Source organism: Chrysemys picta, chromosome 10, assembly GCF_011386835.1.
Source record: "Chrysemys picta bellii isolate R12L10 chromosome 10, ASM1138683v2, whole genome shotgun sequence".
Lineage (NCBI taxonomy): Eukaryota > Metazoa > Chordata > Testudines > Emydidae > Chrysemys > Chrysemys picta.
In genome coordinates, this window is record NC_088800.1 from 77,147,296 (window position 1) to 77,165,128 (window position 17,833).

Below are 17,833 nucleotides of genomic sequence, written 5' to 3' on the forward strand. Positions count from 1 at the left end.
TATAACTAGTGTTTTATTTTTGTTTCCATCCCCCACAGGCAGGTTATATATAAATTTCCAAGAGCTTTCTTCCCAGGAGGGGAGTTAGACTGGATGTCCTTACTTGCCTAATTAGATTATAAACTCAGTGGGGCAACAACCTTGTTTTATTTTGTATCTATAAACCATGATGAACACCTATGGTGTTATATAAATGACAGATTTCACCAAATTAGTCTTAAAAATAAAGCAATTCAATTTCAGAGTCTCAATGCTGGGAGGTTTTTTTTGTTTGTTTGTTTGTTTTAAAATACACTTCAAATCAAAGTATCCAGTTAGCGACTGACAACCACTGCAATAATGGCAGACACAATCATCAGTGTTTCTGATGTTTCATTCCATCATTGTACAGTTTTGCCAAGTAATAGATCTCTGCTGACTCTTTCCGGCTGGACTGAGGCTTTATAGTTCGCACGTCTTGGAAGTGCTCCATTAGTCTGTTTTGGAGAAGATGGGCTTCCCGTCCATCCCAGAATTTACAGAGGATGGTTCCCCTTGGCCGCAAGATACTTTGGGACAGATCCAAAAGGGTCAAGCACAAGTTAATCAACTTCTGATGATCTAGCTCTCGGATCCCTGTGGCATTAGGTGCCATGTCACTCAAGATAACATCTGCCCTCTCTGTAGGAAGGAGCTCCTGGATCTTCTTAAGCGTGACTGGATCTGTAATATCAGCATTGGGAAGGAAGACTGCTCCTTCCAGAGGGGAAATATGAAGAAGGTCAACTCCAAGGACAAAACCAACAGGGGCGTTAGGATCTAGGAAACAAAGAGTTAATGCAAGAATGGAAGATGCAAGACACCTCCTTACCTCCAAATTAATCACTCTTATTACAAGAGCTGCTAACAATACAAGTCATATTTGTGAGTTTCCCCAGAGTTAATATACAAACCTACACCACATTGACAAAGTGCTGTCTAGTCCTCCTATAACCAGAAATGTTCATTTATTATGTTCATCTCACCCTAGTTATTTTTTCAAATTTAAAAAATAAATAAAAGCAAGCTTTCTTTAAAGATCGATAGTCCAGAAAGCCTCTTCATCCATCTCTACCCAGTGTGTCAACAGTGAGACTGTGCTGGAGTCAGCCAATAATAACAGTTCTTTGCCCTGCTATACAGTACCTTACAAACATTAATGAATTAAAACACAACACCTCTAGGAGGTCAATGTTACCACCATGTTTATAGAAAGGGAAATTAAGATACAGAAAAGCTAAGCTTCTTGCCTAAGGTTACCCACTAAGGGCTGGTCTCAGAGAAGTGGATTTACTACAGCGATGGAGCAACCTCTTCCATCACTGTAGTAAGTATCTACAATACAGCATGTTTCTAACATAGACCTATCCTAAGCTAGTGGCAGAGATGGGGACAGACCCCCTTTTCCCCTATGCCCAACCCTCTATAATACCCCATAGAGTAGCTCAATGTAAGAGCTTTACCCACTTCTACAATAGATCAGCTATCTCCTGGGTTCTCACAACACATTTTTGGTGGCCTCACAGTTGGCCTCACCAACTCTTGCTGGTGGCCGCTCTGTCAGTTTTTCCTAAAATACTTAATTAACTTTAGGAAAAATAAATAAATATGCTCATATACGCATTGGCACCAACTCCAGCCCCGGAGCACCCACGGAAAAAAATTAGCAGATGATTAGCACCGACCAGCAGCCAAACCCCCCCACAGGGCCTCCCACCCACCTGCAGGCAGCCCCACTGATCAACTCCTCCCCCTCCCAGCGCCTCCCGGCCCGCCACAATCAGCTGTTCCACGGTGTGCAGGAAGCGCTGGGAGGGAGGGGAGGAGCAGGGATGGGGCATACTCAGGGGAGGGGGCGGGAAGAGGTGAGGCGGTGGCAGAGTAAGATGGGACAGGGATGAGGCCTTGGGGTAAGGGGTGGAGTGGGGGCCGGGCTGGGGGCAGAGCAGGGGCAGGACAGGGCCTTTGAGTGGAGTTGAGTTGGGACCTGGGGCAGAGCGGGGGCTTGGGAGAAGATGTGGAGTGGGGGCAGGCCTGGGGCAGAAGGGGGGTTGAGCACTCCCCAGGGTAAAGAGGAAATTAGGATATATGCATATACGTGTCCAAATCATTGTAATTTATTTATGTAGGATTTTTTTTTTTTTTTGCAAACTCAATAATAAAAACAACATACAGTTGTCTCTATTCTTTACTGGACCTAAACAAAACAGAAACACAAATAAGGTGCTTTGCACATTCTTGTCTTTTTTCTTGTTGTTTCTTTTGCTTTTTTGATTTTTTTTTAATTATTATTATTATTATTATTATTAGAGGAGACTTGCTAGAGATTAAGTCTGTGAAAAGTGATATTAACAAACACACAAATATCACTTTTCACAGCAGACTTACTCAGCCGCCCGGCAAGCCCTAGAGGGGGTGGTGGGTTTGGAGGTAGAGGGGCACTGGGGGAAGGCAGAGGAGGCCAGGGTGATGGGGGGTGAACTCAGGGGTAGAGCCCACCACCACCTGGCCGGGGAATGAAGCTCGAAGCCCCGTGGCTGGAGCCTGCCACCTGCCACCCCAGGGCTGAAGCCGGACCTCACTGCCTCCGGGAAGGTGGGAACTAGGTGCCTGCTCCTCCAGCTTGTGTGTCTCCAGAGGGGAGCAGGGCCCAACCATTGCTGGCAGTCCCGCTGGAGGGTCTGCTGCTTTACCCTCCTGCCACCCCCATCACTGCCCAGGAGGCTGTGGTCGCAAGAAAAGCCCAGGTGGCTGCATTTGAAAAATTCTGGATACTCCCTAAAGATGGCTTCTCCACCCCATAGGAATTGCTCCTCTTTATTACCATCATGGTTACAAAAAGCCCCACATACTTTAAACTTTATACAGCTATTAATGACTGTGCTGAATGCAAGCACACACCCACATTCAGCTGTCTGCAGCACAGCTAAATCTATTAGTAGAGCAGAAGACACTCCTCACAGACTGCAGGTTGAGTCAGCATTGTCTAGTTCTTCTGGGTGCTAAGCGTGTGCACTCACCAGTGCCCAAAGCATTGACTCGCTGTACCGCAACCTGACTCCAAGCTCCAGGAGCTGCCCCGCAGTCTATCACAGAGAGCCCTGGACGAAGAACCTTATGTTTGTCATCTATCTCCAGCAGTTTGAAAGCACTCCGGCAACGATAATTATGTTGTTTTGTTGCCCTCACAAATGGATCCTTAAGATGCCGCTCCAGCCAGCGGTGCTCTGCCCCAGTTTTGCTCTTTAGACATCCTGCTGCAGTGTGGAACCTTTGGCATTGAAGGGAAGTGCTCACCAACCTCTGATAACTATAAAAAAGAAAGGTAAGTTAATCTGTTTCTGCATAACCACTGTGCACTTGACAACCATATGTCTCTAAAGTAACAGACTCCAATTCTAACCTCATTCCTTTCAATCTATCAGTAAGCTCTTCTACAGATGTGACTCCTGAAATTTACTGACTCATTTTAGAGACTATTGGGCACCTGCAGTTGTTAATTATAATTATTTTTTATTTGCATTGTAGTAGCATCCAAGAGTCTCAATTATGGACCAGGATTCTATTCTGCAACAGCCCTGTACAAACACAGAACAAAAGGATGGTCCCGTGCCCCCAAAGAGCTCAGCATTTACAGTGAGATTTTCATATCCTAAGAACAGTACCAACATTATCCAGTCCTTGAAACAACACTGCAAGATCGATATTATTGAATACCAGGCCGTCAGATTGCTGTGAGACGGTCACATGTAAAGCTAAATGGTTCTTCCTGGTCCAGTTTCTAGGGAATAGGTGTTCACCTATTTCAACACACGCCCCATCACTGTTAGCACAGAGAGCACCTTTGTTGGCAGTGGCAAAGGTACTGTGAAACAAATGAATCTGGATGCCCCTCTTTCGCCTAAAAATAGTTCTTCAAACATAGTGAAAGGACACCATGTTGTAGCTGTTCTGTGAATATAGAGAGGCATTCAGTCACCAGAGCTGTCATTAAAGAACTTCACCCCAACGCTAAATTCACTAAGAAAGAAGGTTAGTTAACATTACTCCTCCAAAAGTCCCATTTTCCCACTAATAAATTTAGTCTAAATTCTCCTTCATCTTTCCCAATAACAGCGGTTTTAAAAACATTGATTCATAGATTTCAAGGCCAGAAGGGACCACCCATTATGATTACCTAATCTCACCTCCTGCATAACAAGACCATAGAATTTCACCCAGTAATTCCTGCATCCAACCCTTATCTTGTGTCTGAGGTACAGCATGTTTTTAGAAAGCTATTCCATCTTGTTTTTAATCTTCAAGTGATGGAGAATCTACCACATCCCTCTGTAAGTTGTTCCAATGGTAAAATCACCCTCACTGTTAAAAGTTATATGTACCAAGTAACAGAAATCTGCATGTGACATAAGGACCCAGAGACAGGGTAACAGCCCCACAAATAGTGGATTAGATTTTCTGATTGGGTAACTCCACATATAAGTGCTGCTTTTGAGACAATCACAAATTCCAATATCAGCTTTGGGCCTATGTAGCATTGGCACATTGTATCACATTATTCAGGGGCCAAGATCAAGGATGCTGCAAAGGAATATATCAGCTCAACATCACAGTGTCAGACTCATGTGGTAGAATTTCATCCCCATAACATACTGATTTCCCCATTTGGGACAGTCATAATTGTTTTAGCATACAATGGTTAATCCTCTGCATTGCTACCAAAAATTTCTTTCAGTTCCATAGATTTCAAACGGAGTTCATTGAGTAAATTCAACAATGACTCCCCGCCTTTTTTCTCCCCAACTGTCCCTATTTCTAGATTTCAAATATTAACAAGTCTGAAGTTTTTTCCCCCTTTAAAGCAACAAAAGTGGTACCCCTGCCCTATTTGATGCGACAGGCCTTGGGGAAAGGGTGTTTGCACACACAGATCTTCTAGGCCCAAATAGGGGCTCAATGGGAAAAGCGAAGAACAGAACAAGGGATATGGGATGAAGTCTTATTCTAGCACTGGGGAGTCACACCCCGCCCCCCTGCAATGCACCACGGCGACAGGGAGCACCCTGTGAGCAGCAGCAGAGACCGCCCTTAAACCCCTCTCTCTAGGGGACGGTATTGTGGCTAGCCACAAGTGTCTCTGGACCGGGCTGTCACTGGATTCAATTCCCTGCTCCCCGCTGGGCCCCCTGCCCGCCCACTCACACCTCCCGCCTAACGCGGGAAGAACAAAGCGATCAAACCGCGCAGGGACCCCAGGGCTGAGCTCCCCGATCCCTCCCCCCACACTCCGGGGAGTAGCACCAGAGCCCCGCACTGGGCCCCCTCACCGGCTCATGGCTCCGGCCCACAGCGAAGGGCGCCCGCTGCCCCCCTCCCAGTGTCTCCTCCAAGGCCTCCCCGCCCAGAAACACGCTCTGCGCCGCGGGTTCCGGCTCGGCGCCGGGTGGGGTGGGGAGAGAGCGGCTTTCCGGCTCTGCGCGCCGCAGCCTCTCTCGGGCGCCCGTTTCGGCTCCTGCTGCCAGTCGGGCCCTTTTCAACGGAGCAACCGCCGGCGCAGGGCCGCTTCACGTGGGGCCGGGGCGGGCCAGGTGAGTGATGGGGGTCGGAGCGGCCCGAGGCGGGGGGGGGGCAGGTTAGTGATATGGGACGGGACAGGCCGGGGCGGGCCAAGCGGGGGGTGAGGGGAAGAGCGGACAAGGTTAGTCATAAATAAATAAATAAATAAATTAATGGAGATATCCCATCTCCTAGAACTGGAAGGGACCTTGAAAGGTCATTGAGTCTAGCCCCCTGCCTTCAATAGCAGGACCAAGTATTGATTTTGCCCCAGATCCCCAAGTGGCCCCCTCAAGGATTGAACTCACAACCCTGGGTTTAGCAGGCCAATGCTCAAACCACTGAGCTATCCCTCCCCCCATGGGGGCGAGACGGGCCAGGCCAGGTTAATGATGTGGGGGGCAGAGCGGCCGGACCGGGAGCGGATAGGTCAGTGATGGGCTGGGCGCTGACGGGGGGGGGGGCGTGATTGGCTTTAATCTGCAATCTCCAGGGCTAAGTAGGGGGGCAGGACCGGGCGCAGCCTGCACGAGCCATTGGGTGCTACCGCACGCCCTGGTTTGAAGTGGTTTCCATCATACACGGGGTTTATAGTCTCCCCTTTGTACAGACAGGGACGATGTTCACAAACAAGCTCTTCACACTGGTGCTGGTGGTGCAGCCCCAGCGGGTGCTGTTGGGCATGAAGAAACGTGGATTCGGGGCTGGGCGCTGGAATGGATTCGGGGGCAAAGTGCAAGCGGGTGAGACCATAGAGCAGGCAGCCCACAGGTGAGATGGACGGGGCACTGAGTGGGCACACGTGCGTTGTGGGAGGCAAGACCAGATGGGGCGCTGATGGGTCAGTTGGTGGCTTCTTACTCAACCAGAAGAGGCAGGCAGACTGGGTGATCCCTCTCCCTGAACTATTCAAACTGTCATTTGGCCAGGCATCTCCAAGTTGGGTGTGTAACAAGAGAGTATCACCACCTTCCAGCATCATAGAAACCATGAGTCAGCCTCCCTTTTTAAAAAATCATGAGGTTGTTTAAATCATAATTTTTAAAGCCAAAACACTGGGCGGGGGGGGGGGGTTGAATCTTTCGCGTTCACGTTTTTCAAGTTTTTTATCTTCAAGGTTGAGGGCTGGAAACTTTCTTTGAAAAATGAAAGCTGAAGCTCTAAGAAAAACATCAAATATCAGGAGACTTGTGATAAAATCGCAAGAGTTGGCAGCACTCATCGGGTGATTTTTTTCCCCCCTGCTTACATAATTTATTACACAAGCCTCAGCCCAATTAAATATTACTTGGCAAGTCTGTAGTGCCTTTTGTGAAAAGATCACTGAGCACTTTGTAAACTAATTAAGTATGGCAGGTTGCTAAGGGTTATGTAGAGAATCACTTCACCCATCACTGAAAATCCTTGAGCAGTAAGTAGCACCTATTGCAATAGTCTCGTCTATGCACTACACGAGTTGAGGACATGACTGATGAATAGTGTGCTAAACAATGTAATTACATGAGTCGTCATTTGGACAGGATACCAAGTTAATATCTCTGTTTTACTAAAAGTGCCAGAGACTCTCTGGTAAACCTGTTTTAAGTTTCATCCAAAAGATAAGCAGCACAGTGTTGCCTTGGCTGTGTTGCGGGATTGTTTCAGTAAGGGCTCAAAGGAAGAGTGCCAGCTACTGAGTCACCCGTGCTGACTTTCTGCAGCACTTGGGTCTCTCTCCAACTATTGATTGAACCAGCCCACTCCTATTTGTCTTGAGGTCTGCTGGGATTGCAGCAGAAGATAACATGGCAGATGAGCACTGAATCACTAATGTCATATAAAAATGAATGTCAGCTTCATATAGAAGAGTTCTTCTGACATAAGCCCATGTCTCCCAACCTCCCGGCCCTTTCACAAATGCCTGAATTTTCCTTCAGAACGGCAGGAAGTTTGGCATTGCTACAGTAAATCTCTGGGTATGTTACACTGTCTAGTTTTGCTTGTTTCTGGGTATTCCAAAGCTCCCTTCTGCATAGAGTAGTTTACTTTGCAGAGAACTGGTCTCTCACAGGGCTTCTTCAGCTGCATTTTATATAACAGCCTTTCAGAGAAGTTACTGACAGTTTATGGAGGGAGATGAGCCTCCTTTCTTCAGCGTGCTGTTGGTTTGTTAGGCTCTTGCTACTGCTGAAAATAGGGTAGAGGGGATGGATGCTTTGAATAATTTAGCATTTAATAAGTACTTGTAAAGTTCTCAAAGTACTGCACACACTAAGCCTCACACCAGCTCTGAAGCTCTCAAGTTACTAGACCAACATGTCGTGTTTCACAGATGTACACTGGCCCCTTGCACCATTTTGGATTTAGAAGCTTTGGCTTTAACATGTAGGAGTTTTTAGCCATATTTGGAATGCTTCAGCGATCACAAGCAGGGTGGTCAGCACCCCGACAAAGGATGTTGCTCTGGACTGTATGTAGCAGTTTGAGCTGGAGCCCTCTTGGAGCAGCTCATCAGAGCTGGCAGCCGTGTCACTCTGGGGAACTAACTCAGCCACCCATTGCACCAGCCTGTTGGATCTGGCTCTCTCTTGAGCCATCCCGTCTCTGGGTAGGGGTTTAGCATACATAATGACTAACTGTTACTCTGAGACACGTATCAAATTATGTTTCCTGCTTCAACAGTTACTGTATCTCACTTGATACACAGTATCCCCTAAAGCCCCCAAACGCCCACCATTGTGCACCATGTCCCATTAGCTTATTAAGGGAGCATTGAACTGGTTCATTATTTCTAGTTTAATTTTTTACCCATTATGTTTCCAGCCACTGTGTAAGGAACTGGACTGTACCACATTTGTATCAAACGGCTTAGAAAGCCATAGCAGTGTCACATCCAGTGAAATGAAGCCTGTGAAATGAAGCTTTAAGCTCTATTGCTGAGAAAACATCTATTTTAGACACTATCATCTATTCCAGGAAGATCAACTAAAATTAGTCAAACCGTGAAATCAGTGTGTAATTATAAAATGGGATTGATGCCAGAGAGAGGCTGATACCTTACAGAGGGTTCCCATTATACTTAACTTGGGAGTTGCTGCCCTGCCAAAAATAATAATAAAAAAAAATCCAACTACACATTAATTAAAGTTAGACCTGACTTTAAAATGAAATACTGTAGCTGAATATACAGTAGCTTTCAAACTATTAGTTATTGCTGTACATTGGAAGAGCCCTGGACTAAGCTCACCGTTCCATATCTAGTCTGTCAGGGGCAGGTAAAAAAATGCCTAAAAAAATCCTAAAAGCCTAAAGTGCATTAAGGTAAATAAAGCAGTTAATCTATTTTTTCCTCCCAAGTGGCCCAAGCCCTGTGTGATGAAGTGGGGAACTGACTGGCTGGCAACTTCAGAGAAGACAGCAGAATTTTAAGTATATCCTTTAGCCTCTCATACTTTCCCATAGTGTGTACACAGAAAGTTCACTGTAGTCACTGCTTTTTCGTAATGGTTGACACTATTTACACTGGTCTAAATAAGAAGTAAAATATTTGGCATCACATGGATTGTGATATCATCCTGCATCAGTACTGGAATGAAGCCCAGCAGTTCTGTCCTCTGAACACAGTTCACTACAGGTTTTTGTACTGGCAATTCAGACCTGCAAGCGAAAGCTGTTACATATTTGACCAATAAAATACTGCTGAAGATTCATAATATCTGAATTAAAAGGGGAGCCAGATCAATACTTAAATGAGAGACCTTTTGTGGTACTTAGGTGCACATTGGAAGCGGAGATGACAAGTGAAAAGTAACACTCTTCTCTGGGTCAGTGGCATGGCCCCCAGCATGGTGTTTTCGGATCAGATGTAAACCTGGCTATCAGAGAAGAAACTGACACTTTTCATAAGAATAGGCAAACCAACCCAACAGTTCTGAACAAATTTCAGCTTTGATCATTGCATCCAACCGTGGAAGCAGAGAAAGAACTGACAGGAAGGGGATGCAAAGCATGACAGTTCGTTAGCAAGAGTCAGGCTAACTGTAACCCTAATAACGCGAGATTTGTAGAAGCGAGGAATGTGTGAGGCGAGTGAGAAAGAACTGTATGAGAAGTTGTTGCGACCTTGTGTAGATAATGTGTAGATGATATGGAATGTAGACTAAGAGTCTACAGTAGTGAGCAAAACAAGATATCAGAATGACCTATGTATAAACAAAATGCAGCTGTTGCTCATTATTGTCTGTAACAAAGGTATAAATGCTTGCTGTAATTGTTTACCTGTTGAGAGACCTGTTTAGCTCTCTCCCGCTACGCAATTGCTTGAGAAATTAAAGTATCTGACTTGCTGTACCCAAACAAAAAGTGAGAACTCTTATTCTCCACCACAGCCTTCCAAAATCCCCCCTGCATTTCAGCTGGATATAGTATTGACTTCCTGTCTTGAACCATTACCTAGTATCGTGTGCTATTAAACAGCAGTTTCATTCAGCCTGGGCAGTAGCTGAATTCCATTGGTAAATGCAGTCATCCTTATATATCTTACCTTCCTCACCAAGATGTCTGAGGGCTTAACTAAACTGATATTTGCAAAGCACTATGTGCTGACTTGGGGAAGGATCCCATCGAGCTGCTCAGTATTAAAAGTGAGGCTGGAGGTGGGGAGAGTTTTCATCCAGCTGTAGTGTATCTTAAAAAGGATCTGCCCCTTGCAAGAGGAGTAATGGCTGAATAACTCAATTTAATACAAAAGTACAGAGTTCAACTGTAAAAGGCTAAACCTAATCTTTCCTCTACCTAATTTTTCCAGAATGTCCCTTTTTTTTAAATCTTGAATTTTTTCCTATAACAAGTATATACAACGTTTTTAATAAGCCTGCTTCCGGCAATGGGCAGTAGGCTTGTCCTAAATCCACTGAGATCTCTACTCACAGGGTGCCATTTTCTGCCAATCCTCCCATGTAGATTCTGGAATACGCCATCATTATCCAAACAGCAAAATTCACACACACAAAGTTTTAACAATTCCCTGCTTTCTGGATTTCATGATGCATCATTTAGGAATGGCTCATTAGCCCTTGCTCTAATAGTTATCTAATGCAGGTGTGTGGTGCCAGCAGATTGCAGGTCCCAGCATGCTCTGAGCCATCTTGGTCCAAGTAGGCTGGCAATTTGGCATTCAGGCTGGACCATTACTTGCTGGGACCTATGCACTTTGCGAGTTACATTTTGCTCTCATCTTACACTGGCAGGTGCATCCTCCACACTCCTGACAAGTTGCCAATGTGACCGTAAGCTGAGGAAGTTTTAGGCACTCCTGTTTTAAAGATGTCAACTTCCCCCCTCAATTTCTCTGTCCACGTTTGTGCAAAAGATGCAGGCTGTCTCTCTGTCTTCACCCCAGAGTGGTGTGTGTGCGCAGACGTTGACTGTTGAGTTTGTGTTTTCCCACTGCTCACCCTCATGCAAAGATCTGTTCCTTTTGCAGGGAGCTGCTGGAAGAGAGCGGATTGACCGTGGACAACTTGCAGAAGATTGGTCAGATCACCTTTGAGTTTGTAGGTAACTCTGAGCTCATGGAAGTCCACATCTTCCGGACAGACAGCTTTCATGGAGAGCCAACAGAAAGTGATGGTAGGAGCACAGGGCAAGTGGCAGCACAAAGATTTGTTTGCCCTTATTTCCTAATACTTAAAAGCATATGTGGAGAAGGGGTGATGCTGGTCCCATATTTACGTGGGCCTCTGTGATGCGCATTGAATTTCTCCCCACCCTCAATATTAGTTTTGGACTCTCGGCCCTCATTCTCCAGAACAGGGCTTGGGCCACTTGGGGGGGGAAAAATAGATTAACTGCTTTATTTACCTTAATGCACTTCAGGCATTTTTTTACCAGAAGCGTCCTGCCAGCATTTACTAGAAAGCGGGTGGTGGCTGAGTACGGCTGTGTTGTCTGAGTAACATTAGCAGCCCATTGCCTCCCTGAGTCCTGCTTCTTCCTCTGGACAATTTCCCCCTACAATCCCTCCATAAGGAAGCCAGCTAGCTGTGCAAGCCCCTATGGATCATAGTTGTTGGAAGTGCTTTCCTTCCCTCCTAGGACACCCAGCATCAAAACAAAAGAGCAGTGAAATAAGTTTACCCAAACCTCTTTATTCTTCTTATTTTAGAAATGCGTCCGCAGTGGTTTCAACTGGATCAAGTGCCTTTCAGTCACATGTGGCCAGATGATGTCTACTGGTTCCCCCTACTGCTCCAAAAGAAGTCGTTCCAGGGCTATTTTAAGTTCCAGGGGCTAGACACTATTCTGGAGTACACGCTGAGACAAGTGGAGGAGGTTTAAGAGGAAACAGCAGCATTCCGCCCTCACCAAATACATCATTGCCCATATTGGGCCAGGCCCCAACTATTAGGTGTTAACATGCCATAGTAGTGGCCACTTTATGCAATGCTCTCCTTTCTCAGCAGAGGAGACTTATCTACTGGATGGGTGGAGGAGAAAAAGTGGCTTTTCCCTTGAGGGAGAACAAAAGACGGCAGTTCTTGTGCTGGTGCAGTTCCAAGGTGTGGGGTGTTTCAGTTATGGCTTGGTAATGACTCCCATAATTCAATGGTATCCCTTCTCCTTTAACAGTTAGATCAATAATCTGTTCCTTCTCAGATGGCTCTCTTTTACATTAAAATACTAAAATAAATATAGCATTCACGGTCTGATTCATGTTCCAGGGAAGTGACAAGATGATTTCTGAAAGGCCCTTAAAAATAGTCCAGAAGCAGGAGACCTGTCCCCAGGCAGCATAGAGACTGGACTGTAATAGTTAACCACTTTCTTCACAGGCTACAGCACTGGAACTAGCACTCCCCTTAATCCTCTTCCCCACCCATCCTACAAACTGGGACAGTGTGTTGCTTCCTCTTATTCAGGGCCAGCTGAGGGTGGAGCATTTTGGGGAGGCTGGGCATGGAACTGTGCATGGCTCTAGTTTTTTTCCTCTCAAAGCAGCAGGAGGTTGTGGCAATGGGTAAAATAAAGCAATGTGGTTGCATAGCATTGCTTAGGCCCTGCCCACGTTCTCGTTTCTCTTAACCTTAACTATTCATTCACTGTTTAAATGGTTATTAACTGTCCCTCCTGCTCAGCTGTTCATGCTGACAAGTGAACAAGTGCTATAAAGCTCAGAACCTTCAGCAGGGGCTTTCTAATAGGTTTCACCCCAAGACAGCAGCAGGGGAGCCAGACAGGGCTGGGGTCTGCTCCCAACTCAGCATGCCGGGCAATGAGTTTAATCAGTCCATACCAGCAATAATAAAGCCACTCTTAACTTCTTATACAAGGTTTTTTTTTGTCTTACAAATACATAGTTTTTAAACACATTGGAGATAGAATCTTGGAATGTAATATAATCTGTAAACATTTCCAGTCTATCAGCTGTAGTAATAGTTTTCTAATTCCTGCAGTTTGATAAAGTGCTTCATACATAAGACTATTTGAGCAAAGCAAAGATACAGGATTTTCTCAAGCAGGTAAAATTCACATCCTCCAACCAAGCCTGCCTCTTCCTATCTCCGTCCAGCTGCTCTGAATAGTCTGTACTAGTCAAAGTGCCATGCCTCATGCACGTGGCAAGCCTGGGCTTGAAGGCAAAGGATAAGAGTTAGTGCCTTGTACCCCTGCCATTCATTCTGTATTACAAACACTCTATTCCCTCTGATACTATTGCAGAGACCAGTATTTTGAATTCTGTCCTCACTTGAGCTGCTGCTTCATCTTTCAGTAAAGTCACAGTCTTGAACTTGTGCAGCTAGCCTGTTACAAATTCAGCGGTGACTTCCATGGGTGATCAAAAAGAGCAGCTGGAGCAGAGACAAGAAGAAAGCAAGGCACTGTTTAAACATAGTGATCCCATCAGCAAGTCACAGGTAAGGGGGGGGGGGGGGAAGAGATTGATATTTTGGAAAGTTTCCCCATCTGTAAACCCTTCTGTGCAGCTGGTCAGAGTGGGCACCGCCTGTTGTCCCCTTCCAATTAGAAACAGCGGTGGCAATAGGAAAGGCAGGCTACATGGCTCTTTTGGTGGAAAGGAAACTAATTTCTGTACTGAAGAGTCAGGTTCTCCTCTCCGGCTTCATACTCATCTACAGACCTGGCTTCTTCAAGACATTCTGGTGCAGAGACACTTGCACTGAAAATTATAAGTCTGGATGCCTTATCTACAAAGTCACATCGCAAACGGGTGGAAGCCCCCATGAGGTCAATATGTGCAGAGAAAGCTTCCATTCAGAAAGGCACATTAACTCTTTGGTGCTAGAGCTTACAGCAGCAGCAGGTCTTGGCTAACTGGCATGCCCTGTTGAACTCATTTCCTGTTGTGCTTAACATCAATTCAAAACTAATTCCAGTTATCAGAAAATTTGGCAAGCTAATGGCCTACCAGCTCTGGTATTGGGAACTGCTTATTCAACGCATTATGTTTTGTTTCCACTATTTCTGTTCGTTAGTCTGAACACAGCATGGACCATGGAAGCAGCTGGTTCTCCTTCCTCTACATTGCATATGGCGCATAGAGAACTGAAGTCAGTTGGACTTTTCTACCCTGCACTCTTCCACAGCAGAGAAGCTGAAATAGACGCTATCTCTGCAAACTGCATTGACCCTAAACTGAGAGGAGAATACAAGTGCAGAAGCCCCTTCTCTGCTGCTGGAAGTAGTCATGCCACCACCATTTGGATTTCAGACCAGAATGGCTAAGTCTATAAAAATAGGTTTGCAAGTTAAAGCTTGAATGAACCACAGTATGAGAGGAAGATGCTCCACAGAGGGAGTAGTAACCAGGGCAGTCGTCCAGGATGTGGCATCGGCTGTATCAGGAATATGAACACGAGACACTCATTCTCTCTTGAAAGCTGCCCAAAACAGCAGATGTTGTTGAACGGCAACTGCAGTCCTCAGTGAAGCAGTGTATGCTCATCCCTGTGTTCATTCAGGACAAGGCGACTGCACGAATGGATGTATTCTCACTCGGAGCCACTCCAATGAACCATTTCTTTTTAAGATAGGTTAAGCCTGTGACATATATAAAGCTGATTATCCTACTGAATTCCACAGGCAGAGCCTGAAAGCGCTGCTGCTTAAACAGCAATGAGCAGTTATCCCTTGGACAGCTAACTATTTAATATGTGCTTAAGAGTTTAGAAATAGTTGTTACACTTTCAGGCTTTTTATAACTGTGAACAGGGCAAAGTTTCTTTCGAATAGAGCCAACTCTTTGCTATGCTGACGATCACCCTCTATCAGACAACGGATACAGGCAATGCAGCTCCCCATTTGATTATATGGGAGATCCAAACTTTTCCAAGACAATGTACAGTATTTTCTTATTTTGATTATTTGTTTAACTTAACAGTAGACAAACTACTTTGATTACCAAAAAAAAAAAAAAAGGATTTATGCTGGGGGTGCAGGAGCTGGGGTTGACCACAACCAGGCAACACATTTTTAAAAGCATTGATACTGTCTGCACTAGTGTTTAAAATCACATTAAAATGTAATGTAAGCTAACATAAAGCAACCTATCTTCCTAGTGTAAACAAGGTCAAATGGAGAAATGTTTCCTGTCTACCACTCAGGATGGTGGTTTATTATTACACTGTACATACATTTATGGTCTTTGCAATTTGTCCTGGTTTGTGAATAGAATCTCTTCTGTATTGTTTTGTATTCTCTGCCAAAGATTCACTAGCACGTGTCTCAGGCTCTTGCAAAGCACAGTAGATTAGTTGCAAGGGAAACATTTTGAGCAAGCATTAGAAAGAGTTAGCACTTAAGCTGCTAACACGCAACAAGCAATGCAGTCTGTGTAAGACCTGTTTTTACATTCACCCCTTTAAGAGTGTCAAAAGCCGCAGCTCTCCCTAGCCCAAGCACCAAGAAATCGACCCACACCAGGCACATTTACACTGCATTAATAGAGTGTGGCTGCAGTTCACATAGCTAGTTTAATCAAGCTAGCTTGTGTGTGAGTAGGAGTGAAGCAAGAGCAGCATTGGTTTCAGCATGGGCTAGTCATCCAAGTAATTACCTGGGTTCTGGACACATTTATAGCGCTGAATTGTGCACTGCCAGGGCTTCACTGCTCCCAGTAGCTGAGCTAGCTAGAGTAAAGCGAGCTTGGCTATGCCTACACATGCTGTAGTCACATCTGATGATTGCAGTGTAGACAAACTCAGTGTCCTATTTAGGACAATCTAGTGTAGCCCCTGTCCCACAGTGGTGATTTCTCAAAGATGGAAGGGTCCTGCCTGTCCCAGACACCAGAACACTGATTAGCTTATTGACATATGTCAAGTAACTTTGGTTATTTCAATCATAGTTTCTCTTGCAGCAGAAACTAGCCAACACTATATACAAGAATCAGAATTCTAGAAGTTGAAGATATCCCACTTTAATGGGCAAGTTACCTAGAATAGGGAAATAATTATGGTCCAAATTTGACAGCTCATTCTTCCTAGTCAGTGTGTTTCCTTTTCACTCACTTGAAGCTTATTGCCTCCTTCACCTCAAGGCCTTTGTCTTCATCTTCAAGAGACAATGATCATGGTGGTACTGCCAAAAAAGAGTAGCAGCATCACCATGATAAATACTGACTCTTGCTGATGAACTGAACATTTTCAGTCCTGTCTTGGTTATGTAACAATTGATAGTAGATCAGAGGGAACATCAGCCTTAGCCAGTTCGGGCTCTTACAGGCAGCCGTCCTCTGAGGATACCAGCGTGTAACAGACACCCAGGAGTGAAGACTCCAGCTCTTCCCAGGAAAGTTGATCACCCCAGAACTGCCCTGCTTCAACAGTATGAAAAGTTATCCCTTTCTAAGGGGTGTATCGTAGTTTCAATCAGCTATTTTCTACACATGTGACTGGCAGACTCCCGTAAGAAATGCTGTTCAGCAAGGTCATCTTTGGCCACACATTACCACTCATGAGCAAATATGCCCTGTGACATGAGTTCAACTCCCACACTGGGAAACATCACATCCAGCACTGACCCACCCAGCAGAGCTAGAGAGCCAACCAGAAGTTTTCCCCTGTTTTGCATGTGGATCTAGCAATATGAAATCAAACACCTAACCAATGAACCTGGGGAGAAAGGGAGGCTAGCCTTCAGCTCTCCTTACCCACATATGGCTCTAGGTTGGGCCCCAAGCTTAAATAGCAAGGAATGCTTCAGACATCCTGTGTGACTCAGCACTTTACACATTGGCCAGTATATGTGTTGATAGCTGTAAGAGGGTAGTTAGTATGAGCAGCATGAGACTTCAGCAACAGCTGAACTGCAGCATGTGATGTACCAAGCCACTTCCAGTCCTTAGGCAGAGGGCCTCTGGGGCAATGAATCTCAGTCGTACCCCAAGGCACTTCAAAATAAAGAACAAAAATCAGGAGATTGTCTCGCTCTTTCTCTGTATGTGCTTCGGTTTCCAGTCTGTCCATAAGTCAGAGAGCAGCTCAAAGCAGCAATATAAAAATAGCTGTTTGGAGGATTCCTTTTAATAGCTGGAGATAGAGGTCACACCCCTCTCTTGACCACACTTTGACTTGGTCAGTGTCAGATCTCAGAGCGTTAATTGGCAAAGAAGTTGCCCTCTGGGGGTGACAATGGTGGTGTTGGCATGTTGTGGGGTCCCACAAACAGGCAGCTCAACTTTGGCTTCAGTTCATTCCAAACTTTACTCATCTAGAGGAGAGAAAGCAAAACAGCTTGGTGGGTCATCACTTTGTCACACAGCACACTCAAAGGTCTGAGTTCATGGTAGCACTAAGCTGTGTTGGAGGTTGGTCAAAAGCCAATGCATTTGCAGAAATGTTATATGGAAAACCAGTAAGTCCAGAGCACCTCTCCATCAAACTGGTGCTTTAATGCAGCTCTCTGAAGATCCTGTCATCCTTACCAAAATAGGCAGGCAGGGAAGAGACAGAGTTTTGAAGGCTTGGTTAGAGCCCTCCACTGAAACTGTCTCCCCCAACGCACATTTCCATGAAGCAATGCATGGAAAGAAGTCTGAACCTAGGAAATGCTGAATGATTTATTTAAACACATAACAAGGCAACCTGTTAGAGCGGGGGGGCAGAAGGAGGGAAACTTTTTGGCCTGAGGGCCACATCTGAGTATGGAAATTGTATGGCAGGCCATGAACGAAGAGCTGTGATGACAATGCTTTTTTTTTAATCCGAAAAGACACCCGGTGCCAGGACGTAGCCACAGGTGGGTGTGGGTGGGCCGTGGT

General features: G+C 45.4%; 3 protein-coding genes across 20 annotated transcripts in view; 1 reads left to right on the forward strand and 2 right to left on the reverse strand.

Moving 5' to 3' along the window:
* On the reverse strand, nt 1-5,478 carry MRM2 (mitochondrial rRNA methyltransferase 2). Of its 2 annotated transcripts, none has more exons than XM_005289126.4 (3): nt 5,346-5,478; nt 3,039-3,328; nt 1-798 (listed from the first exon to the last, which is right to left on the reverse strand). In XM_005289126.4, exons 1-3 carry the CDS (start codon nt 5,351-5,353, stop codon nt 356-358), a joined length of 741 nt encoding a protein of 246 aa, XP_005289183.1. In that variant the 5' UTR covers nt 5,354-5,478; the 3' UTR covers nt 1-355. The 2 variants fall into 2 exon arrangements, with proteins under 2 accessions (XP_005289183.1, XP_042709079.1); XM_042853145.2 differs by lacking the exon at nt 5,346-5,478 and adding an exon at nt 4,196-5,239.
* Nucleotides 5,323-12,244, forward strand: NUDT1 (nudix hydrolase 1). Of its 3 annotated transcripts, none has more exons than XM_065560122.1 (4): nt 5,323-5,606; nt 6,185-6,345; nt 11,039-11,197; nt 11,720-12,244. In XM_065560122.1, the coding sequence occupies exons 1-4, from the start codon at nt 5,352-5,354 to the stop codon at nt 11,778-11,780; spliced, it is 636 nt and encodes a 211-aa protein (XP_065416194.1). In that variant the 5' UTR covers nt 5,323-5,351; the 3' UTR covers nt 11,781-12,244. The 3 variants fall into 3 exon arrangements, with proteins under 3 accessions (XP_065416194.1, XP_005289180.2, XP_042709081.2); XM_005289123.4 differs by having other exon boundaries at nt 11,039-11,184; XM_042853147.2 differs by having other exon boundaries at nt 5,545-5,606; nt 6,185-6,317; nt 11,039-11,184.
* A 628-nt stretch (nt 12,245-12,872) lies between these two features.
* SNX8 (sorting nexin 8) overlaps nt 12,873-17,833 on the reverse strand; it is a 36,648-nt gene continuing 31,687 nt past the window's right edge. For all 15 annotated transcript variants that reach the window (XM_065560114.1, XM_024102381.3, XM_065560104.1 and 12 more), the window contains one exon: nt 12,873-17,283. In XM_065560114.1, coding sequence (XP_065416186.1) covers nt 17,170-17,283 — 114 coding nt within the window. In that variant the 3' untranslated portion in view covers nt 12,873-17,169. The remainder of the gene's footprint in view (nt 17,284-17,833) is intronic.

Bases quoted from the DNA above. Each gene is read 5' to 3' on its own strand.
- MRM2 (XM_042853145.2), bottom strand. From the start codon at position 4,251: ATGCAGGAATTACTGGGTGAAATTCTATGGTCTTGTTATGCAGGAGGT. The intron at 3,329-4,195 runs GTAATCATAATG...TCTTTTTTATAG, and splicing joins TATGCAGGAGGTGAGATTAG to TTATCAGAGGTTGGTGAGCA. The intron at 799-3,038 runs GTGAGTGCACAC...TTTGTTTCCTAG, and splicing joins AGTCAATGCTTTGGGCACTG to ATCCTAACGCCCCTGTTGGT.
- NUDT1 (XM_005289123.4), top strand. From the start codon at position 5,352: ATGGCTCCGGCCCACAGCGAAGGGCGCCCGCTGCCCCCCTCCCAGTGT. The intron at 6,346-11,038 runs GTGAGATGGACG...TTCCTTTTGCAG, and splicing joins ATAGAGCAGGCAGCCCACAG to GGAGCTGCTGGAAGAGAGCG. The intron at 11,185-11,719 runs GTAGGAGCACAG...TTCTTATTTTAG, and splicing joins AGAGCCAACAGAAAGTGATG to AAATGCGTCCGCAGTGGTTT.